The following is a 24,916-nucleotide window of genomic DNA, read 5'->3' as shown; positions in this document are numbered from 1 at the left end:
TAAAACTAAACATTTTTATTTAATTTAAAAGTATTACAATTATTAAAAAAAATAATTTTGGAGCAGAACTAAAATATTTGAAATAATTTTGCCGTTTTTTTCTTGGTTACATTAAATAAATAATTTTGCTTTATTTTCAATGGCAATTACAAAACTAATATAACTAATAACTAATATAACTTAGGGCTGGTTTACAAAACGTAAATTAAATTAAATTAAAATCAAATCAAATTAAATTTTAATTCGCGATTAACTTGACGTTTGTCAATGCAAAATAAATGGCGGTAAAGGCACACGTGGAGTTTAAACCTTCGCAAATAAACAGTGATGGTTTAATTCATTTGTTGCTTTACATAAAATCAAGTTTAAAATAGAGAAAGCCTATTTCGTTCAAAAATTATGTTAATTAATTTTATTTTGAAAAAACGTTTAAAAACAATTATTAAGCTAATAATGATTGTTTTTCGTTAATGCCATTATTAATGCATAATTTTCTTCAAAAAAAAAAAAGAATTTGACGTTTGTCACTGCAAAATAAATGGCAACTTAATTCGAATTAGTTTAATTCTGAATTAAATTTTCATTTCGCTTTCTGTAAACTGGCTCCTAGAGGAATTTATCTTGAAACTACGTCAAGTTTGCAATCCCATAATTTACGATCCTGTCTGTTTACAGTTAGAAGGGTCGGCATCCAGCAGGGGCTGCTTTATTGAGGCCTCATTTTCATTTTGTTCGACTGTACATAGTTTAGTCATTTGCATAAAATATTGTTTTCTGATTAACAGAAAACATTTCAGTTTATAATATTATTATTTTATTAAAAACAAAAAACCTTTCTTTCCACCTCTTCACCAAAACGTGTATGTATAATGAACCATTATAAAGTCGTTGCATGTGTTATAAAAGCACAAATAAGAAAGTAATTTGATTTATATTATTATGACACTTTGTATTATTGTGATTAACACAATTTAACAGTTGGTAATTGCAGTTGAATTAAGTTGTTTGTTTTGATAACAATAAGCCAAGCATCCATTGTTCCACTGATCCCTAAAGGTATTTTTGCACCTCTCATAATCTAGAATTACTCCCGTAATGGAATTTATAAAGTGATTATAAAACAAATTACGTCCCATATGCCAAGCGGTGACTGTTGACTCCTGGTAAAGCAATAAGTTGTCTGTTGCTGTTCGTTGCGCCATCATCTGAATACAAAAACACAACGATTTATTCATAAAGCGAGCTACAGGCCGTGCATAAACTCGTGGGCACTATGAGGCGTATCCGTGGGCAATTCCCTTCTTTCTCTTACATTTCTAAACTTTGTCTCAGTTAAATCTGGGTAAAACACTGTTCAATTAACCAGTCGATAATCGCGTACCCAGACACGAAGAAAGAGCTACTGTTGACAGAGATAAACACAAGACAGATGCATTCTTCATGTAACAACAGTCATCGGCCTTTCTGGTGCGGGAGGGGAAAGAGTCGGCGATGGAAAAGGTGCGCTTATTTCGTCGTTCAAGACCAGGAGCCCTTGTCGGTTTTCGACGAAGGGATGAATCACATGAGCACAAGAAGGGTGTGGCGGGGTCGGGCTGGGCCGAAGGGTGAAGGCGGGATCTGGACTAAGAGAACACGGGTTGACTTCTTCGGACAAAACTGGGAGCAAATGGAGACGGCGACCGGCCACAAAACGCTTAATTTATCTTAAAGAACGATTCTTCCATTGTAGCATTTTAATGATGTAACTTCATTCAAGCGGAGGTGTTGAGGGGATTTGGTGCGATGAATGAACGTAGTAATGAGAGAAATACACTCTTTCTATAGTTTAAAATTTAATTTCTAAATATAGCTATCAGAAATTCGATTTTTCACAATTTTTATATTTTATAAAACGGTAATAAGAAGTTATGTACAAAATAGCAAAAACATGTTACAAAACAGAAAGTATTTGATTATATTTATATTTAATTGGTCATTAAATGTAAACATCTAAGCATTAACATGAAAAGCTAATAATAATTTTCGGTTCGTCTACTGTACGTACAACCACAAGAAATTGGAACCTGACATTGGCCCAGCTTTATTTTTGTAATTTCCAGTTTCCTCACCACACTCTCCTTGCATATTTAAAAATAGATAGATTAATTATTTATTGGCGTTAGAATATCTGTCCAATCTAATCAATTTATTATTATTACAAATTTAATTACTTCCATATCGGAGCTCGACAAAAAGTACCAATGCTAGATATTTAACACTTAATGACTGGAAGGTGATTTCGCATTTTATCCAATTGATTTCACAGTCTACAAGGTTACGAAAGTCACATTTTTGCCGATTGTTTTTCTAACTACCAAAATAGTTATACAACTGGTGAATAATATAGTCATACTCGTGTCATCTCATTTAACCGTTTCGGTTTAGTAACGTCACTCTTGTAATCCCCATAAAAAATCTTCAATATCAAAAGCATGTCCTCAACGGAAGCGATGCTATCACGCACCGGATGTCTATGAGTCCCTAAATAATTATAACGAAACACAAATTCAGGTGTCACCTCAAAATAAAAGATCACTCGGGTGAAGAGTGAAGAAAAAAGACGTTGTCTTTTCAGGTTTTTCTCTTTTTCAGTCATTAGAATTCCTGCCGCGGATTCTCTTCTGTTTCACGTGCTCGCCGCTTCCGGATTGGGATTGGAGGATAATGCCACCGATATTTCCATGTTGACACCTTAATGAAGACCTTAGTTTCCGGCTCTTCCAAAATCAAAGAGACTCAAGAGTTATTTTTAATTATGTAAATGGTGCTTTAACAACGGTTAAGCACTTGCTTGTGTCTAAACATTTCATATTCAGTCTTTTTTTATATTCCTCACAAAACCCACAATACAGGGTGATTCACGACGAATAATGAGCCTGACCAAATTCTCGATGCAACCACCATTACACTTTCGCAAGTTGCTTTGCGACACTTTAAAAAAATTATAATTATAAATATTATAACATACAATTACTCGTATTATCATCAATATCGTCATTGGCATTTTTGACAAACGCTACAAATATATTATAAACTGAGCAAAATGTGGACCATAGAACCCCATGTGGACTTATTCCAATGATGAGAAGACTGGCATGATTTTAGATTATGGAGAATGTTTGAAAAATGCATTTCTTGCTGCCTGTGTGATGCCCAATGATATCCCAAAAGAAAGAGCATTTTCTGACATGATCAGGTGAGTTTTGAGAAAATTGGGTGCCTGTTAAGTTATCAAAGCGAAGGGTACCACTGGATGAAGCTTAAATGGGTGCCTTCCGTAATTCGTATTTTAATATACCCATTATTGTGTTGATCTTTCGGTTCTGTTTTTCATTACTTTAATGTCAAAACTGACAAATTGTAAGTGTGCTCGCTATGATTTCATATTTATTACAAAAAATCTTTGAAATCTACTTGACCTATAAAAATGTAATATTGGTTGCATCGAAAATTTGGTCAGCCTCATTATTCCCCGTGAATCACCCTGTATATATCTAATATATTTATTTTTATTTTAAACCAGAGTGGGCTATGGAAATTCCTTGAATTTTTTGGGAAGATTATGGCTGAATGACAATAAAATAGCCTACTCTGGTCTAAAACAAAAATGAATGTATCATAGGATTAATTGATTAATTTTGTAATACGTAATTTACAAAAAAATTAGAGATTAATTAAAACGCCTTTTATCTTTGTAATGTATTCATTGATTATTAAAATTTGTAATTCGAGCACTAATAATAAAGTACGAATAGTGTTGACAACTTTTTACTTTAGTTTTTCAATTCAGCTTAGCAAAAGCCAGAATATGTAATTTCTTATTGTATTAGACAGGTATACGAGTAGGTACGTATTTAAATTAATAAAAGTTTTTTTGGTGAATTTAGCTTTTCTGTGAATAAAGTTCTAAATCAATTATATTTTAGAGCTTGCTATGCTAAAAAAAAAAAAAGAAAAGATAAATAGTCTTCACAAACTGCGCGTAATAAAATAATTTACGAATACATTGCACAAAAGCAACTTGCAAGATATCAAGTTATTGATAACAATAAAACGTCAACAAAATTCATTTTACACCTCACTAAAACTGTAGGTACATGCTACATAAAAATAAGTAGTATAGCTATACAGAGTAATTCTTAAATAGATCGACAAAATTTTATCAGAGCTTCCCAAGGATAAATGGAGACAATCTGTGCCCTTTTTACGTTTATATCTTTTAGGGGCAGAACCCCCTTGATTCGTGCCACTTACGGCGTTTATGAATTGTTGTAATGTTTCATCAAATTAATACCATGTTACCACCACCTATGTTAATACTATTTACAAACACATCAGTGGCGTACGCTTTACCTCGAAAATAACTTGAATAATTTTTATTTGGAACGGCTAAACAAAGAAGTTTTTGAATATTTTTCCCAGAATGTTCTCATTTCATACTACCAAGGATAAAATTTTGTCGGTCTATTTAAGAATCACTCTGTATGTTTAAAATTTAGTTTTATCGATGATTTATTATTTATTTAAATAAAAAGATACCGTCATTTTGTGATACGCTGCTCGAGTAACATGCGGAGAGAAAATTAAAAATCTATTACTTATTGCAATATTTTATTACGTCTATTTAATATAAAATAAATGACAAAAAAATGCAAATTACATATCTACCAGGTGAATAAAAAGTAGCTATGGAACCAAGCGTTTTTTCGTAAACTAAGCATTTTACGAAAAAAATAATTAGTGTAGCGTAAAGTACAATTAAAATGTGACCATTTATCAAGAATAACATTTTTCGAAATTTCTTTTAGTTTTCGAGTTTTGGAAAAAAAATAAATTTTTTAATGGCAACCCACCATCGTAATTTTTTTAATTAAAGATTATGATCTAAAAATGACCTTTAATTAAACAGAATTGTTTTTTAGTCAGTACTTTTTTTTAAATAAATTGTTAAAGTTGCGTTCCGAGCCCAACACGAAGATTTTCCGAACTTGAACGAGGAAGTCGTTTCATGACTTTGGTCGTTGGAGAGCCCCTGCATAGAAATCAGCGCTCTCCCATGATGAAATGCATAAAACAACCACTTCGGTTAAGTTCGGAAAATCTTCGTGATGAGCTCGGAACGCAACTTTAACAATTAATTAAAAAAAAGTACTGGCTAAAAACAATTTTATTTAATTAGAGGCCATTTTTAGATCATAATCTTTAATTAAAAAAATTACCATGGTGGGTTGCCATTTAAAAATTTTTTTTTTCCCTGAAGTCAAAAACTAAAAGAAATTTCGAAAAATGTTATTCTTGATAAATGGTCACATTTTAATTGGACTTTACGCTACACTAATTATTTTTTTTGTAAAGTGGTTAGTTTACGAGAAAAACGCTTCGTTCCATACTTTTTATTCACCTGGTATGTAATGCATTGCATTATTATGTATATCTATCTATACATAACATATTCATTTTTGTTTTAAACCTGAGTAGGCTGTAGGAATTTGGCGAGTTGTATAACACTGTGACTGAATGACAATAAAATAGCCTACTCTGGTCTAAAACAAAAATGTATATTAAATACCTATTATGAGTATATGACCTTTGGAGCAATAATGATAAGATTAGAATTTATAAAGCGATCTTAAACAGACATTAACAAAATTTGCATTGCATACTAGCTATGTCACAAATGTTTACAGTACAGTTCTAGTATAAATCGTTCTCAAAACAAATTTAATAATTTTTTAGGTATTTTATTTGCAATTGGCAATCACCCAAGAAAAACAAACATTATGAACCACGACGTGCCTCATTTATCTTATTACGCTCAAAGAATTTCACTACGTGTTGTAAATAGCATTTTTCTTTGATGATTATTAAAGAAAAAAATCAAAGTTCAAAGAATAACAATTAAAAAATGTGGAATGTTTGCTTGTATGAACAAAAAGCCTTTAATCAAATATTGGTCCCATTCCCCAAGTGGAATTACCGCTGTTTAAACCAACAAATGACAAACAAGAAAGACCTTTAGGTAAATAAATAAGTCGATTATTCAGAATCGATTTGATAACACATTATGTAAAGATCGGTAAGTCTAAAACCAAAATAAATACAACAACAATTTGTTTAAACAAAAAAGTACCCAAGAAAATTCTTCTGTCATGGTCGAATTTGTTTTATTCATAACGTCTTTATTTCAATTATATTAAAACTAGAAAGCCCTTAAGAATGAATATTCAGCAAATCTTGTTTCATTTCAGTTAGCACCCCATCGGCGATAATTAAGGCCAATCACGACGCGCACTCGACCGTTTTAATTTGGCACCGGAAGATGGAGACACTCTCTCTTTCCAACAACCGGCCCTTAGACTTAAATGCAGGAAGTGCGCCTATTTCAAACAGTGGGTGTGATATATCAACCTGAACCTGTCCCCCAGTGAGGCTTCCATGTGAGAACAAATGAATAAAAAAAATAAGAAACGAAAGCGCAACGAAGAGATTCATTCATTTAAAGAACAAGTTATTTTTATAAAGACAACAATTATGTAAAATAAATAATCTAAGCAACATACGTTTAGTTTCATTTTTTCACAAAAAAATGTCCACAATGCGTTTATTTCGTTTTTATCATTACCTACACACACAGTGGAATCTTTTTTAGTTTTAAAAAATATCCCTTGATTTCTGATGTTTTACATTTTTGATCAGTATGATTTTAATAATTAATAATTTGAAATTTTTGTTATAGTTTTTCTTATTTTAAAACTTCTCCCTTTATAGTATATTATGTAACTAGTGCTATAAACGCAACTTTAGACATAAGTGCAGCGAGAAAGAAGTTCATACAAGTGTATATACGTTTATAGATGTGTTACATACTATACTTTTTGTACGACCATCCACGATACACTTATACCGGTGTGCTACGGAGCCAGCTTAATTTCGTTCAATTCGGCGCATGACGTCACGTGCGAAGTAACTACACAGGGCTGAGCCAAGCCGGTGTGCAATGACTGCAATGTATTGAATAAATTGGTTTTATTTTTTTCTTTTCAAACACAAATTAAGAGGTTTTTTCTCAAAAACTTATTCAATTAATGGTAACACAATCATTTGTTTTATTTCACGAATGTTGTTCTGGTAATACGCGCCTAAATGCAGTCAAAGGAATTGCTGAATGGAGTCGACTAAATATAAGTTTCTAATAAAAATTTGTTACACTAGCCAACAAGCGTTTTGTGACAGAAGAAAACAATTATTTTTTGTTCAATTCTATGTGCTAGACACAAAAATCATAAAGAAAATTCCATAGCACGTCAGATTTTAAAGTTAGGCATTTTAAGATATCATATGTAAGTATGTTCTACAAAATCGCCGAAAAACGAAACACTTAAAATTCATTTTCTCCATTCTCATTTAAATTGTTTTCCCCCAAATTTGAGTGCCGTTAAGAGAGATGGGATCCAGCTATGATGGGAGATTACTGCTGGTTCCTGATAAGGGAAGTTAAAAAGAAAGTCAGCTTTTGCAAAAAACTCATCTACAGCGGAATTATAATAGAATCTTATACATCTTTCAACATTGTTCTTGTTTAGTGAATAAATTAATTTCTTTCGTCGTCTATTTATTTAATTTCTATTTTAAATGAACAATTTTTACGATAAAATTTGAGAAAACTATTTTCCTGTAACTTAAAATCTGTACGTGATGGAGAATTTTTCTTATCAAATTCGTAATTAGGGAAGTTAATGCACCCTGATACACGTGTCAATAGATCAATCACGTTAAAAACAATTGTTGGGTAATGTTATTAGTTTGATATTTAAGTTAAGAGTTTATATTCTCTGAAAATAAAAATAAGTGTAGTGTTTTGGTATTTGAAGTAAATTCAGTTATTTAGTAAAACGTTGCAAAGTTCAACAACAAACTTAAACTTGTTTAAATCTTTTACAAAATGTAGTAACTTTTTTTTTTCAAATATTGTCGTTTCACCTATCCTGGGACACACTGTATTAAATAATTTAGTATCTGCATTTTTCAATATTTTTGTTGTTATTAGAGTCTTATTAACGTTCCACTTTTAGTTGGCTCTGATAAAAGGTCCTTTTCAAAATTAAAAATTGTCAAAAATTACTTAAGAACAACACTGTTTTAAAGTTTTCAAAATTGTAAAAGACAACTAGTAAGCAAAATGAATAAATTTACCAACCACAAAAATTAAATCATTTGTATAAGTTGTGCCAAAGCCATCGCCACTTCTGTCATTTTTCACAATATTTTTTCTGTATGAAAAAGTGGGGCTTCTTGGCTTAAAATTTGTCAGTAGAGTTCATTTGTAACATAGATTCTTCTTTTATACAAAAATCAAATGTTTCTGAGATATTTCACCTCAAAAAACGCAGTTGCAAAGTTGTCAGTGATGTTAGCGATGGCTATGGCACGGGTATTATTTTATGTTTATTGGTATGTATTAAATGTTTTTATATTGTGTTTGTTATAATCGAAGAATTTTTATCAGTAGTCATTGTGATTTTACTCACTTTATCCACAAAAAAAAACTATTTTCAAACAAAATTGAGTTAAGATTAAGATAAATTCATGCGTATTATAATACGCTCTATTAGTGTGACGTCAGCAAGGTACGTGACTGTACCTTTGAAGCTAAACAAATAAAAGTTTATTTCTTGAATCCTGGACGTGTAGGGAACTAGTTGCTATGAACAATGTGTGTCGTTTCGCAATGGTTTTAACAATTGTAGTCAACATTTCTGTAATTTAATCTATTCTAACCTCACTTTCTGTGTACGTCAAAAATATATGTACAGCATTGCCAGAATGTTGCAAACGACAGGAGTGGATAGGTCGTACCAAAACAAAACAAAATAAAAAAATTTAACATTCACATAATGTGTATTTGGCTGAGAATATAAATTATTATTGTTTTACAAGTAAATATAAATATCTAGTAAAAAAAATCTAGTATCAATTTGGTACTCTAGTATCACAACTGGCAACACTGTATGTTTAGCTTCAGTACAGTCGCGTCTGTGACGTCACCTCTAATAGCCCGTATAGCGAGGCACAGAAGAGTTGCTTCGCAAGTGACGTCACTGGGTGGGGGTATGCTGCGCGCTGGCATACCGTTGTAAGTGTATCGTGCGACCATCACAAAAAAATTACTTAAGTTAAAAATTAAATTAAATAACAGAAAGCTAACTTCATCCCGCATATTAGGTACGGTTTGTCAAAATGTATATAGAGCATCACTTAGCGCCATAGAAACATATACGATAATCCGTCTTTTAGATGTGGGAGTAGAAAAAATTAATTAATTAATGAATTTCACTAGCACTTTATCACTTTCTTAGCATGATTTTGCGTTCAGATCAAACGCACTAGATGTGTTATTTGACACAAAAAGAAATTGGCTCTCGTACAAATTTAAACTTCACAAATGTTTTTCGGTTTATTTTCGAAAATTAAACAAATCACCAGCTGCTAATACATCAGAGAAAGATTGTGTTTTAATCTAGTAAAATTTACATGTTTGACTGTTGTTACAATTTTACGAAAAAATACAACACAACTTTTAAATCCAAACAAAGCATTAGCCAATAAACATTATTTAGTTAAAAATATAAATTTCTACAACAAATACACTGGTAGTAGATCAGAGTACCCATAGTCATGAAAACAACTCACCTTAATCGAGGCTTGTTGTTTAAAGGTAACCCTCCTCTTGTTCTGCCCTTTGGCCGGGACACTCACTTCGTAAAAATCCTCATTCTCGACATCGTAGTCGAAGGAACTGTACTCCATGTCCATCTGCAACAACATCGCCATCAGTTTGTATGTATAACTGTAACTTGATCCAATGCAACAGGTGGCACACAGGCCTCAATCATCCCTCAGATTCCCACACCCTTACAACTTTTAGCGACTTTCAAGGCAAAGCAACCCCTAATTGCCAAACGAGACACGTCGGCCGAGACTGTTGGCGTCAAGAAACCTCATTGCAAATTCAAATCGATGCAGCTTCAACCTTGCAAGGTGCATCGCTGGGGCTCGAAAGGCTCCATCTATTTGTTTATGAATGGCTGGGATACCGAGAATTTCGAGATAAATCGACGGTTTTAAATAGAATGGAAATGTATCAAAGTCATTTTGTTTATTACCTCTCACGTATTGAGTAAGCCACGAAAATTATCCGCGCCAAAAGCAGGTGGAATAGGTGCAAAATTTCGTAATCTTATGACAGAGAATTTTATTTAACATACGATGAAATATTGTATGGTGGGCATGGTGGGCCAGATGTGAAGTGTATGTAATAAGATCACATGGCCGGGTTGCTTGTTCTACAACCCTAGATCTCGAGGACTAAAAAAAGAAACGATGTGATGCGTCATTGTAACCTATAGAGAAACGCACGATCACAAAATCTTATCTTAAAAGATTCTTGAATTGTTTTAAATAAGACAATGATGAATCCTAAATTTAGAAACAATTCAAATTAATTAAAAAATAATTTTTCTGAATAATTCAAAAACAGCCTACTAGTTATTATCAGAAAAAAATATCAAATTAAATTGAAAGACATCTTGGTCTGTAGTTAATAAATAACAACCATACTCTCAACTAGAAAATCTGTAAATCCTAATCAACAATAATAACATCACGTCATATATACAGATAACGACGTAAATATGACTTTTATTTAAAGATATTATTTTCTAACACAATTTCGGTGTAAGTAATCTGCAGTAACATACATCTAACAAGTTGTTTAATTATGGAGTCACCTTGTATGAATAATAGTTACTTATTCGAAGAGTTTGAGTGTAAATCGGACGCTTTATTTCACGAGTGGATTTTTAAACCACGAGTGTTAACGAGTGGTTTATCACCACGAGGTAGAATAAATAAACCGATTTACACAAAGACGAGTTGAATACAACATTTTATTCTTCGAATTAGACTCAACAAGACTTAGAAATGAGAAATGCCAAACAGTTGTCAAAACTTCCTTACACAAGAGAAAAACCGTAAACAACAAACAACAGTTCAACAAACATTACCACAAAATTTTGACAGATAGGTATAATGAAGGAATAAAGTCCAAAACGTAGATGAGCGATTTCTGGTCATAAATTTAAACCATATTTCTCTTCTGCCATCTTGTATTCAAAGTGGCTGACTAATGAACTCATCATTATGTGTTTTTGTAGGATTAAATTTTTTGAATTACTGAAACCTACACATAAATACTTCAAATAAACATTCTTAAATCTGTTGAAAGAATTTCTCATTTCTCCCTCAATTTATTCCGAGAACAGTTTCAGCGCCTGTCAGACGAGTATAAATTCTGCATCAATCTACATGAGGTAGAAAAATTGTGTTTTATGAAATCAACAAATTTGATATTATTCCGTTATAAAAACTGTAACTGACATATCCAGGATAATAAACAAATCATGATAAAAATACTAGAAATACAGATTTTCTTCTGTGAATCGATTTTCCAAGAAATTCCACGATCGAACAACCACTAAAAACACTGTTGTAACAAATAAGTTTGATTTATCTGAGAGATGTATTCTTACTATAAGCATTATCTTACTATTATTACACAGACGAAGCAACAAATAAGATAACACAACCTTGAAAACATTTTTAATAATTTAATTTCTACACACAAAACAAATTATAAATATAAAAAAAAGTGAAATAAACATAAAAATATCCAAAAAAATAGCATAGTGTGCTAATCAATATTAGAAAATGTCCCTTACGAATGCCAATTAATAAAAACTTATTCTATTGAACTAACAATTATTTAAAGTAGTCGTGCACAAACATTGCCAACCATTCTGCAATAAATGCTAAAAAAGGTAAAAAAAAAGAATGTCTACTGAACTCTACTCACTAAATAGTGTGACCTGTTTCCGCAGTTTACAAAAGTAATTAATACACGTGATGAGGATAGATCTCAAATGAACGCTCCGTATATCAATCACCCCATAAAAATGAAGCAGTTAACACCGAACATAAAATTTGTTAATAGAACATTAGATGTTTAGAAGGGTACTGAAACACTCAAGAATTAAATACAACTTTTATTCGTTTGTTAACAGTACCATTGTTAAAAATGTTTTCTTCCGACTCTGGAAAACCTTTTGCAGTTTTAGAGACCAAATGAATACTTTTACTTCAACACTAATACATAGGTATACAGTACAATATAAACAGATTTAAGTATTTGATGAAGTAACATCACGGTACGCCAAAAAATCGCTGATTTATTTGAATAAACATTTTATAGATTTATTTGGATAACACTACAAGTGTATTTAGCAGACGTTCCAACATAATATTATTCTAGCAGTACATTTTTTAAGAAATAATCAATGACAACAGATCATACAAAATTAGATGAATACCTACAAACATTTATTTTCTGCAATCGTAACCTAACAATGTTAGTAAATTATTTGTTTCAAAAATCATCGAACAATAAAAAAAAACATTTTTGTTACTTATAAAATCGGAAGTTTCTTTTGTTGAAAATATTGAAAATCATTTCCTCTCGAATTCTATACCTAATAATGAAAACAGTTAATAAATATATCTCGATAAACACTAGTACAGCATGACAGTTGTAACTAGTAGGTATCTTACGTATGATCATTATTGCATCATTATTGCACATTAATGCATATTCAAAATAATAAATAATAAATGTAAATAAAAGTTTTATTATTGTATTAAAAATACATCAAAATTCCAAATTATTAAATTAACTCCACACTAAAAAAATATTCAATACATCAAATACGAGTATTTGCTGTGAAATCAAACCGCTTGTCATTTAAAAAAAATGTCAACCACAGATGTTAAGGGGTAACCAATATTGCCAACATTTGGTAATTTTTTTGATGGCCTAGGCCCTCAATAGGGCTGTTTCAGGACGATTATGACGAATGCAAACTCAACGTTTCTGAGCGGAGAAAAAAAAATTTGTCTTGCTTTAAGTTTTTTGTTCTGTATGTTATGATCTACCCTGCAAAATTTTGCCTATTATAACATAAGAAATAAACTAAAAAACAAACAAAATTCAAGATATTATGTTCATTATTAATACATGTGCAAATATTTAATTAAAATTTTATTTCAATTGATAGTTTTATCTTGATTTAATTATGAATTTTCATAAAAGTTATAAAACTTCTAAAGCATTTGATTTATTCGAAATATCAGATTACTTGACATAGTCTTTCTCATCCCAACCTCATCATACCAAATTTCAATATGCACCTCGCAGCAAATGCCTCTTTATGATCTCATACCGATTGATCAAAACTCACATTTTTTGTACAATCAAACCCCTATAAAAGATAGAGGCGTTTGTAAACCTGCAACCCTCCTCATATTGCACCCTCACAACTATAGCAATCCCAGATGCAGGTGTACAACGTTTCGCAATTCGTTCATGATTGAAGGCACCTTTATCAGTGCTTATTCAGTATTCCTTTTTGAATATTTGACATCAGGAATAATTTAAATAGCAAATCAATTGCATCGCATTTGGACATGCCTATTAATATGCACTTTGGTGCCACCTAATTATTCACTCGTTTGGATTTTGGAATTTGAATTATTATAACAATGAAGATAAAATAAGCCATAAATGTGTTGTTTTCAACAAAGAAAAAAAAATGTTCTCTAATCTTTATTGTGTCTTAAAGACATCCACTGCCATCGTTCAACACAATCAATAATTTTTGGCGCAAATTCAACCGTGTTTTTTTTAACAAAAATTAGCGAGTCCTCAAACATTATCACAGTGATAATACCAGTATCTCCCTTATCACCTCTCCAGCACCAATGCAAGTTTTTTCAGGTAAAGTGTCGCATTTCCAGCAAATATGCGAATATAAATGCTGACTGTTGGTTGTCATGCTTTAAAGCGCACTTTTAACCGCGTTTCAGCCCCTGACTTGGCACACCGACACCCCTCCACAGGCTCCACTGCCCCCAACTTACTTTTGCATCAATGGACTGTCGTGTCCTTCAAAAGGCTAATTTCCACCCGCTTTTCACACAAGAAAACTCACAGCAAAACAGAAAACACAGCAACACCACACTTTCTATATCATCTACTGTACACAAGTAAAAAGAGATAGGCGATGATGCTCAGCGAAAAGATAACTGAATGAATTGAGTAAGAGTGGGGAGAGATGGCCCGCCATTGGCCGGCGCGCCGACTCTAGTGCTAATATTAGCCTGTTTGGGACCCTTTTTCATACAATTTTCAATTATTGTCTGTTTCCAAAATGAAAAATTTCAACTTACAAACGGGTTATTGATGGCTGGCGAATCTTAAATCGGCCATAAATCACAAAGTATTGCTTACATTCATTATTAATCACTCTTAACAATTTGATACAATCAAAATGCGATAGTGCTATAAAATTTCACAAGAAAGACAAAGACAGATGCGCGGTTGCTAAGCCATTTATAGCGTAATTGTTGTCTAATATTCTTAACTCAGTTGACGCCACTAGGTGGTGGGGAAAGGGTGAATCAGCAAGGAAAAAAATAAAACAAAAACGCTAAGAAAATTTATAAAAATATTACAGTACTGCGTACTGCTCATACAAGAGTTCTTTCACTTTGTAATAATCTTCCGAAATGCAACCTTCCAGAATCACTCTTCCTGCTTCTACCCTCCTGATGGCTAAAGTACCGTTGCTGCACCATAAAACTCCACCTGAAAATTCCGAATTTATGTTGCTTTTAGCGAGGATTTGTTTGAATTCGGAGAGTTTTAATTCGTTGATGAATACTGTGTCGTGGGGGATATTGTCACCGTAGGGCTCCAAAGTTAATATTTTTGACTCGTCCTCATCGACTGTAAAAAAATGAGATTCAAATGAGCAGTTGACCTTTGTTAACATAAATAAAAGTATTCGGACCGTTGTAGATCAAAGAAAATTTATAATGGAAACAAAGGCAATTAAAAGACGCAATCGACCAATTTCATTGACGACATTGACTTTAGACGCGCACTGTATAGTTATTATTATAGTTATTGACAACGTATAATTTACAGATTTAATATTTGTATGAATAATTAAAATGTATAATTTACCTTCCATTGGTTCATTATCAACATTCATCCTCTTAGCATCCAATTGACTCTCCCTGACCACAATCTGCGCGTTAACCCATGCAACTTCGGCGTCCTTAGCCTTTTGAAAATTTAGCTGAGACACCAGAGCATCAGTAAGACGTACTTGATAAATATGAGTCTCAGTAGTCGCATCCACGATTTCACCCCTAGCTGGAGCAAACACCCTTGCATCAAGATTCTCCTGACAGTGATTTTTTATTGTGTTTGTACTCTCAGGCGAACCTCGAACAATAATAACTCTTCTAGGTCTTAACTGAGACAAAATTTTCATAAGCGATTCCCCATCTGAGCGACCTTCGAAATCAATGTATTGCACTTGACAGTTAACTTGGACAGTCCTGCTAAGTACAATGCACTTGGATGGCGTTTCAATCACTTCAGCTATGAATTTAAATTAGTAGAAATATAATTTTAACTGAAGTCGATTAATACTTACGTATGACCTCTTCTTCTTTTTTAATAACAACATTTTCTTTATTATCTTCTACTTCTGGAGCAATTTCAGCCAATTTGTAGTCTTCAGGTCTGATTATTTCGCCATATTCGTCACATTTGATTTTTTCTTCATGAAAAGGGTATATAGGATATTGTTTTTTAGTAACTTTAAAAAAGCCACCTGAAGTCTTGCCTTCCTGTTTTATAACAATATCGTGACGGCCTTTTGAAATGACACTCATTTCAATATCATCATCGGAATCTGATTCTTCGCTAAAATGAGAGTTCAGTGACTGGCACTAACCCAACTTGAACTTACTCCCTGTTGGAATTCTCATCGCGTTTTTCTCTTTGGTTCTTCAGATACTCTTCCAATTCGCTTCCTTCTAATTTAACTCGTCTTTTCACGATCAAATCGATTTGTCGGTTTCCCCCATTATCGACTAAATCTCTGGCTAAGGTACCAGGTGACGTCCTTAAATCAAACTTTTAGTGATAAAACAATCAAAATTAACAACAATTAAAACCTAGTTGTAATAATAATACTATTGTTACGATTTGAACACCACTGAAGAAACAGTTCGCGAGAGAACCCACTTTCCATATCAGGAGAACTTGCTAGAACGACTTTTGGACTTGAAACTTTCTGAAGTTCATGTAAACTGTGACATAATTGCAGATGTTTAAATTGAAAAGGATTATTTCTAGCGCCTTCAAAACTCCTCATTAGTTTATCACTCATCCACTCAATTTGAGATTTAGCAAACTCAACAACATTGTAACTGACATTACTTAGCAGAGCTAGAGAATACACTAAAAGGCCTGATTCTTTGTTTCTCCAAAGTTGGTCCAACATATGTGCTAGTTCTAAGACACGACCTGCTGTGTCCACAGCGACCAAAACATTGCCGTTGTTTCTCAAGGTTTGCAAAATATTGGCTAAAAAATTATTTCACAATTTTTTTTAATTAAATGTATGAATTATTACTCATCAGTTTTTCATCTCTAGCCCTTCGCCTGGCTTGTTGGTAAGTAGCATTAAACGCGTCAGTGATAAAGAGAGAAGGCCTTTGTAATTTTTCTAATTCACAACCATTCAAATGTCTTTCTTTTTTGTGGTTGAAATCGTTTGCATAAATAATGTCTTCTTCACCAACTTTCATTATTTTCCAAATTGTGCCACCAATCATGTGGCCAGCAGGCAGAGGGGTGATTGTTAATCCATATCCTTTACCTATTTACAAAATTTATACTTTTTTAAAATAATATATTTTAAAATTACCTTTCAATGGAACACTTTGGTTGTACTTCAGCTGAATAACTTTCTCAAAAGTGGCGTCCACATCATCCAATGTAAATAAATCAAAGTCTTCCATATTATAATGAGACTGATACAAGTCATACATAAACATTTGCCCCATTTTATAGACCGGTATGGTTGCATAAATAGGGCAATTTAAACCTAACTTCCCAACTAAATATGGAAGAGCCCCCAAATGCGCGACATCAGGATAAGAGATCAAGACGGCGTCAATCGTGTGAACATGCCTTAAATAAATAAGTCACATTAAATTACCACTTTTAGGTTATGTTCACCTTCTCATTTCTTTGATAATTTCCAAATCGAAATGTTCGTCCCAACCACAGTCCAATAAAATACGCACTTCGTCGACTTGCAAGATGTAACAAGGGGGCGATTCGTCCATAGCCCCCGAAAGGGCCTGCAGTTTGATTATTGAAGTCATTTTTCATATAAAATAGTGAATTGTTCAAATCTATAAAACGTCGAGCATATCGTGTGTTATATGTCTATAGAAGTTGTAATTTAATACACAAAAATGTAAAAAATTCTCATATTTTGGATGTTAGGGTGATACAGGGAAATTCGCTTTCTCATTATTGACAGTATAACAGAAACGCCAACCAAACTGACGCACACACCCCACCACTGTGCTGTGCGTATGACAGTTGACAGTTTTTTGAGAATTATTCTATGATTTCTTTTCTTTTTTTTTACAGAATTATAAAAGACGGGAATTTTTGTTTATTGTGAGTGACTTCGGGTGTAAGAAAAAGATGTACCCATCAAGAAATTGATTAATTAAGTGAAGTGACTTAACATAACCCCAAATTTGCTCTTTCAATATTATTTAATCTATTCTTAAAACTAAATTATAATGGCTAATTCGTGTTCGGAGTTACAAAAAGTCTTAGTTGATGTGTTGAGTGACCTGAAATACATGTCAACGCAAGTTATAAAAAAATCGGATAAATTATTGAATGAAGTTGGGACTCTTAATCCTAGTTCTGTAGATCCTATAACGCAAAATATTAAAACTCTCATCGAGCGGATAAATATAAATGTAGCCGAATTTGGCAACACATTCAATTCTGCATTTGAAAAGTACAAGAAAGACGACGAAACGGAGAATTCTAAAACTGCCTCTAGTCACAACGCACAAGAGAATCATTCTGAAATAAAAGTCCAAATCCAAGAGACTGACATAAATTTAGTAAATTGTGATGTTGAATCAGCTGCACCACAATTGCCAGGAACTTCAAGAACTGTTAGCATCCCGACTGAAGATATTAAAGACGATAAAAGTGATGATGGAAGTGACACAGATTGTGAGGAGCCGACACTGCGAAATTTTGACATTCCTATAGCTGATGGCTCAGTAGATGGTACTTAGTATTTCACTTATGCGATGTAAAATTAATGTTGGAGTTGACTCATGTTGTAGATGTAGCTGGAGAATTAAAAAAGGCTTTAGACGAATTGAGTTGCCGAGATGAAACAAAACATGAAATTAGACATGATTTTGAAACTGCAAGTTTTGATTTTGATGATACTGATGGTAATTGCATGCTCTTAAGAATTTTATTCTGTAGTAAATGCTTCTTCTTTCTAGATCAAGTTACAGCTGCGATCGAAAAAGCCGAAAACAACGAAGGTATGTTTTCCTTGTCTATTTTTAAAGCTTATGCTACATTCAGAATTTTCTTAATCCACAGTATAATAAGAATAACTTATTTACTTTACCATTCATTGTAAGTCTGCTCTTTAATAAATGAAATTGTAATTCATTTTTAATTGCGTCTCACAGATATTTTAAATAAGTATTTTGTATTTTAAAGGGACTGACTGATTGAAATTAACTGCATTTACGTTTAACCCTGCAGAAGACACGTGGATTTTTAAAACAAAAGTACCACGTAAGCTAAAATTTTAGCAGTCTTTCCAAATTTATTAAAGAATGGCAGCCAAAATTAAGAAGGTAGATGTATAGCATACCCCCACGTGTATTCTCCAGAGTTAACATAGATAGAATAAATATCTTTTGACTATATGCTTCTTTCTCGAAGGATGAATGACTCTTTTATACAGAGATGTTCGTGTTACATTTTATATTCTAATTAAAATGTTTCACGTTGTGTAATAAGTAATAAGAATATACTTTTTGTAAATGTGAAACAATATGTTTTTACTACATATAACCATTTTATTTTATTTTGTGCTACCTGGATTTTTTTGATTTATAAAAATTGTTGGTATATTTTTCATAAATCGTCTTAATTTTTAAGTTGTTAAGTATGATGTTGTCCCCTTTCTGTTTTGTTCTACAAATTTTGTTTGAAGTAAATGTAAATGCAACGACTTTTAGTTTACATAGTTTTATTACTGATGGTTTATGATGCCGTTCCAAATTATTATTCGGTTATGTCATTACTTGGTTTTGCTTCATGTCACCCATAGCCCCAGAATTTACAGTTATCTTTCCAGAATTTTGATGAGACGATAACTAAACAAAACAAAAGTATGTATTTAGTTTTACAAACTTTCTCTTTTCGTTAATTCCGACCAAGTGTAGATAGGCATCTGCCAGACATAAGTCTACTTACAGATAAAAGATATGTTTTCCTACTACTCTAACATAAAGTAAGTTTTGCCAACCTAATTTCAGAAAGGAATGTGGCCAATTCCCTCTTAGGGAGGTAAAAATTTTACCTGGATCGTAGGAAAAATTATACAGTATGTCCCCGGATTGAGTTTACAAGACATCTTTGATTTTACGCCAAAACTTCAAAGGAAAAACATTTTTTGCTTCATCTGAAACGAGCAAATCTGTAATTAAAACTTTATTATTCTGATTCAGTAGGAAGAAAAGTTAATTTTTCTCTTAATTTTGGACTATAATAAATTGGTAAAAATATTTGGCCCTTCGGCAATTTTCAAAACATTTGTTAATGATCTATTATCTTATTTCTTAAAGAAACTGTTTAAAGAAAACTCTCTAGTAATTGTAAAGAATATATTTATTTTGTAGAAAGTGAAAAGCTTGAATAAATATAAATAAACACAAATTACATTTTTATAGCTATTAAAAATAACTGTATATTTAGTGGAAGCAGACTTTTTTCGCTACTTTTTTAAGTAAATCTAAAAGTACAGCATTTTTCGGTTGATAAAATTAAAGAGCAAACTTTTAGTTATTCAAATTATGTATTTGAATTTTGTTTATACTTTTTTCTTGATGTATTTTAGGTGAGGCACAAAAAGACAATCATGAACTCTTAGATTTACTGACTAAAGCAGTCCCCGACTCCTTCGATCCAGATTTGATAGCTATTGGAGATCAAGCCTTACAAATTTTAGAAGAGGAGATAACATTATCAAGTTGTCAAGATTCATTGTCGGATGAGTCTTTGTATGTTACAGAAATGAAATAATTTTGTGATAGGAACATTTAAGTTTTAGATCTGATGATGAGAATTCCGACAATGAAGCAAAACCTACAAATTCGGAAAAAAAAGATGAAAATAAAGTCGAGGTTTCTTGCGTAACTGAAACTGTTCCCGTAGAAGACTGTCAAAATTTTTCTTTAAAGTTACGACGTATTGATAGCAGTGATGCAGAAATAGATAAATTATGTAATACGGAAACATTAAAGCAGAAATGTAAAAAAATAGTGGCACGATGTAGAAGAAAGAGGTTCACGCGAATAAAAGTTTTGGACAGTTCTTCATCGTCGTCATCGTCCGAAGATGAAGATTCTTCAGATAATTCTAAAACGCCTGATCTCATTATGAACGAAGAACGTCCCTCTTCACCCCTCTTGGATTCTGACGATGCACTTGCGGCTTTAGCTGATGGATTAATGGATAAATTGGAAAAAGAAAATCAATCAAGCTCAGATTCGGACACTACGGATGCTGAAGATGGGGAACCGGAAAAGAAGAAAAGAAAAATAGCAACAGAAAATGAAGAAAGTGTGAGTGAAAGTAAAAGTGATTCTGTTACAAAAGAAGATGCAAACGAAGGGAAGAGCTGGAACGATCCTTTGCTCTGTAGCTCAGGTTCAGACAGCGAAACTTATACAAATGAGAAAGACAAACAGGCGGTTCGGAAACAGAAGAGCTGGAGAAATGATCCTCTGCTTTGCAGTTCGAGTTCAGACAGTGATTCGGATACAGAGTCAATAATATTCCAAGTGAGAGATAATACTGATGTAAATGAAAATGATGTGGAAGTTAAGGATAATAGTGACAAGAGAAATGTTTCGGAAATTGAAAATGTTGATTCAAACCACGAGAAGATTAATGAAAATCAAAATGAAAATGATAAGAGCAATTGTGAGACACCAAATAACAATTACGAAACTATGGTTATAACCGATTCGTCTGATTCAAGTTCTGACAATGACGATGTTCTTATGTAAGTGGAGATGTTTTTTTTTTTTTGATTTTTGAAAAGTATGTTTTTAGTGTTGAGGATGGATCTAAAGAAGAGATTGGTGGAACGAAAGGGCGCAGAAATATCAGGGCTATTTTGAGTGACGATGAACTTAACGAGTTGACTCAACGAGCCAAAAATGAAGAAAATGAGAGAATTATGCGACTGAAAGAACATTCTAAAACGGTAAGTAATTTTGTCTGGGATTTTATATTATATTAAAAAAAAAGTATTTCGAGTCCCTATTATTTAATAATATTTCACCTATTATAATAAAAATGTTTTTAACAATTTTTATCCACAATTCACAAAACCATTTCAGATCGAGCCGATCCAATCCCAACACGATGACTTCGTATTAGACTTTGATGTAAAGAGTGGCGAACCTCTAATCGTTGTAGACCCAAAACTCGCAAAAATGTTGAAACCTCATCAAAGAAGCGGAGTTCAATTCATGTGGGAAGCATGTTACGAATCTGTTAATATTTTAAAAACCATGCCAGGCAGCGGTTGCATTCTAGCTCACTGCATGGGCTTAGGAAAGACCCTTCAAGTCATTACTTTAATCCACACCCTCTTTACGCATCCTGTCACGAAAACAAAACATGTTCTAGTGGTATGTCCACTGTCTACTGTGATCAATTGGAAGAACGAATTTAAGAAAGCTTTCAAACAATTGGATAATCCACCGAACATTTATCCCTATTGGATTATGTCTGTTTTTGGCTATTATTTATTCTTTCACTAATTTCTATTACTTACAGTAAAGGTGATATTAGTGAAAAAATAAGTGTTATACGTACGTGGCGCCAAACAGGCGGAGTTTTAATTCTCGGTTACGACGCTTATCAAATCATAACCAACGAGAAAGCAGCATCTAGAATGACGCCTTTAGAAAGGCAACGGGCAATGGAAGCTCTTGTTGATCCAGGGCCAGATTTAATCATTTGTGACGAGGGCCACCAATTAAAAAACGGTAAAACTCTAAAGACCCAAGCTTTGATGAAAGTAAAAACGAAACGAAGGATTGTACTCACAGGGACACCATTACAAAATAATCTCAAAGAATGTTAGTTTAGCATTTTATGTTAGATATGAATTTCAAATCTTGGATTTTAGATTATTTTATGGTTCAGTTTGTGAAACCTCATCTCTTGGGAACTTATCAAGAGTACATCAATAGGTTCGCTAGTCCGATTGAAAATGGACAGTTTCACGACTCGACCCCTGGAGATATTAAATTAATGAAAAAAAGAACACACGTTCTTACTAAAATGCTCAAAAAGACAATTCACGTAAGTGATTTTTTTATTAATATACAGAATGAGGCATTTCACGCTTGTTTGTTTTTTAATTTGCTTGGTAAAATGACAACAGTAACTTTATTTTTAATTTACAGAGAGTGGAAGCCAGCGTTCTAACAACCTACCTGCCAGAACTCACGGACTATACGATATTCGTAAAATTAACTCCATTGCAAATCGCTCTCTATACCAAGTACATAGATATGGTGACTAGTAGGGTCTCTAATCTGAGTGCAGGATTTTTCCACGACGTTAGAATGACAAATTTCTGCAATCTGCATCCCTACGCTCTCCACTTACACGTAATATATTTTTTAGTTACACTTTTGATATTTAAAATACAAAGACCGTCTTCTACTCCCAATATATAATCTTCAAATTAAAATCGTTAAAGTTTGTTGAGTAATCTCGTTTTTGACACTGTTGTCTCTATCTTGAAAAAATGAACTTTAACGAAGAAACTAAATCAATTCATTAAAAGAAACAAAAATAGGCTCTTAATATTGGGAATTTAGGACTCTAGTCTATTATGTTTTGAACGTGTGTTAAAATCGATTGTTAACAATGAATTAAATTCAGTACAGCAAACCACCCATTAAAAGCAAGGGGAAAATTATAGGACCGATTGAAAATCATGACTGGTACAAAAATTTATTACCTGGAGATATTTCAACGAATATCAATTACAGTACCAAAGTCAAACTTATTTTAGACATAATAAATGAATGTGTGCGAAGCAATGATAAACTGTAAGATTTTCATTTTTCTTGAGTTTTTTTTTTTTTATTTTTTATCATTTCTAGTTTGGTGTTTGGACAATACTTGGTCGAACTTGACCTTCTCGAACATTTCCTGAAACAACAAAAAATAAGCAACTGCAGGAACTGGGCATTAAATGTAGACTACTTTAGGATGGATGGAGACACATCTGTCGAGAATCGTGACATGCTGTGTAAAAAATTCAATTCGGATTCTTCCGCTAAAGTGTTTCTGCTCACCCATAAAGTGGGTGGTCTGGGCTTAAATTTGACAGGTGCTAATCGAGTGATTCTAATTGGGTCGAATCATAATCCTTCTCACGATAGTCAGAGTTTATACAGGGTGTATCGATTTGGTCAAGAAAAGAAATGTTACGTTTACCGACTTGTTTCACTTGTAAGTAATGATTATTTCCTATTTTTATGTTTTAATTTTTGATTTGATTAGGGAACCATGGAAGAGAAAATTTATCACAGATGCGTATTGAAATTGTCTTTGTCTGGTACTGTTGTCGACAAGTTACATTTCGATCGTCATTACAAAGCAAACGATTTGCAAGAAATGTACATACATGATTTTTCTAAACACTGCGATAGACCCATACCAGCGGTACCAACTGATATGTTGATGGCAATGCTGTTAAAAAATAGTTCCGATATCTACAGTTACCACTTGCATAATGCTTTATTAGAAAACCGACCTGAGGAAGAACTGACTGATGAAGATAAAAAGTTGGCTTGGGACGAATTTAACAATTTAGCAGAAGCGGCAAGTATGTGAATTGTTGTTTTTTTTCTTTTATGTACATAGTTTATTTTTCATTTCTCCACTTAGAACATGTAACAAATGCACGTACTAATATACCCTTACTAAAAAATCCTATAACGGACGTTGAAATTTTCCCTGTAAATTTAACTTACCCATATAACCGTTTTGGACAGTATTGTGGACCCACCAACAAAAGTAAAACTCCACAATTTTTGTTTGTTTCTAGGAACAAATGCACCCAATATGCCAAATCTAGTACTTAATCCTATGAGTACCATCACAAAGGGTTTTGCACCGTAAGTACAGAAAATGGTTCATAATTATCTAATTACATTTATTTTATAACCGTAGAAAAATTCAAGGAACCTCTGCTTCAAATAATCCATTTGTAAATTTGCTTCTTGGTCACATTGGACTTGAAAGTGATGATTTAAAAAAGATTATGAAAGACCGATATAAATTAGCGCTAACACAGTCTAAACCACCCACTAACGGTGAGTTTAATTACACATTGAATAAAATTGTTTGATTTTATTGTACATTGTCTTAATTCTTAATTAATTTGAAATGATTTTTGATAATAAAGATGTATTATTTGTTTCTTGTCTTGATATTATATCAACCGAGATTTTGCAATTTATAAAATTGGTTGACATTATTATAAGAAGACAATTTTTGATATTCTATTGTTGCTGA

At 32.6% G+C, this 24,916-nt stretch overlaps 3 protein-coding genes across 7 annotated transcripts in view; 1 reads left to right on the top strand and 2 right to left on the bottom strand.

The window, feature by feature from the left end:
- The window catches only part of LOC123010486 (protein c-ets-1-A), a 95,396-nt gene extending 80,919 nt beyond the window's left edge, over nt 1-14,477 (bottom strand). For 2 of the 3 annotated variants that reach the window (XM_044407404.1, XM_044407406.1), the window contains exons 1-2: nt 14,071-14,202; nt 9,733-9,855 (exon numbers count right to left, since the gene is read on the bottom strand). In XM_044407404.1, the coding sequence (XP_044263339.1) occupies nt 9,733-9,855 (123 nt within the window). In that variant the 5' untranslated portion in view covers nt 14,071-14,202. Of the gene's footprint in view, nt 1-9,732; nt 9,856-14,070; nt 14,203-14,379 lie in introns of those variants that run through there. The other variant, XM_044407405.1, reaches the window with a different exon arrangement.
- Nucleotides 14,478-14,635: 158 nt separating this feature from the next.
- Nucleotides 14,636-17,595, bottom strand: LOC123011160 (probable cleavage and polyadenylation specificity factor subunit 2). Its single transcript, XM_044408479.1, has 8 exons — nt 17,252-17,595; nt 16,938-17,203; nt 16,644-16,889; nt 16,183-16,594; nt 15,975-16,130; nt 15,657-15,928; nt 15,179-15,601; nt 14,636-14,938 (listed from the first exon to the last, which is right to left on the bottom strand). The coding sequence occupies exons 1-8, from the start codon at nt 17,398-17,400 to the stop codon at nt 14,661-14,663; spliced, it is 2,202 nt and encodes a 733-aa protein (XP_044264414.1). The 5' UTR covers nt 17,401-17,595; the 3' UTR covers nt 14,636-14,660.
- On the top strand, nt 17,596-24,820 carry LOC123011157 (transcriptional regulator ATRX homolog). Of its 3 annotated transcripts, none has more exons than XM_044408477.1 (16): nt 17,596-17,610; nt 17,675-18,340; nt 18,400-18,513; nt 18,568-18,609; nt 20,202-20,364; nt 20,415-21,371; nt 21,422-21,575; nt 21,712-22,103; nt 22,154-22,458; nt 22,509-22,684; nt 22,789-22,995; nt 23,273-23,442; nt 23,497-23,848; nt 23,900-24,224; nt 24,447-24,516; nt 24,572-24,820. In XM_044408477.1, the coding sequence occupies exons 2-16, from the start codon at nt 17,833-17,835 to the stop codon at nt 24,747-24,749; spliced, it is 4,113 nt and encodes a 1,370-aa protein (XP_044264412.1). In that variant the 5' UTR covers nt 17,596-17,610; nt 17,675-17,832; the 3' UTR covers nt 24,750-24,820. The 3 variants fall into 3 exon arrangements, with proteins under 3 accessions (XP_044264412.1, XP_044264413.1, XP_044264411.1); XM_044408478.1 differs by lacking the exon at nt 17,596-17,610 and adding an exon at nt 24,287-24,415 and having other exon boundaries at nt 17,617-18,340; XM_044408476.1 differs by lacking the exon at nt 17,596-17,610 and having other exon boundaries at nt 17,617-18,340.
- Nucleotides 24,821-24,916: the final 96 nt, after the last annotated feature.

Source organism: Tribolium madens, unplaced genomic scaffold (assembly GCF_015345945.1).
Source record: "Tribolium madens isolate multiple individuals breed KSU strain unplaced genomic scaffold, Tmad_KSU_1.1 Scaffold_91;HRSCAF=231;Tcas5.2_LG7, whole genome shotgun sequence".
In the NCBI taxonomy this organism is placed as follows: Eukaryota; Metazoa; Arthropoda; class Insecta; order Coleoptera; family Tenebrionidae; genus Tribolium; species Tribolium madens.
This window is presented reverse-complemented; position numbering and strand designations above follow the sequence as displayed.

Coding starts and splice junctions, on each gene's coding strand:
- LOC123011157 (XM_044408478.1), top strand. CDS start 17,833: ATGGCTAATTCGTGTTCGGAGTTACAAAAAGTCTTAGTTGATGTGTTG. Junction 21,576..21,711: donor TGAAAGAACATTCTAAAACG/GTAAGTAATTTT, acceptor AAACCATTTCAG/ATCGAGCCGATCCAATCCCA. Junction 23,849..23,899: donor TTTACCGACTTGTTTCACTT/GTAAGTAATGAT, acceptor TGATTTGATTAG/GGAACCATGGAAGAGAAAAT.
- LOC123011160 (XM_044408479.1), bottom strand. CDS start 17,400: ATGACTTCAATAATCAAACTGCAGGCCCTTTCGGGGGCTATGGACGAA. Junction 16,131..16,182: donor AGTATTATTATTACAACTAG/GTTTTAATTGTT, acceptor GTTTGATTTAAG/GACGTCACCTGGTACCTTAG. Junction 15,929..15,974: donor GATGAGAATTCCAACAGGGA/GTAAGTTCAAGT, acceptor CTCTCATTTTAG/CGAAGAATCAGATTCCGATG.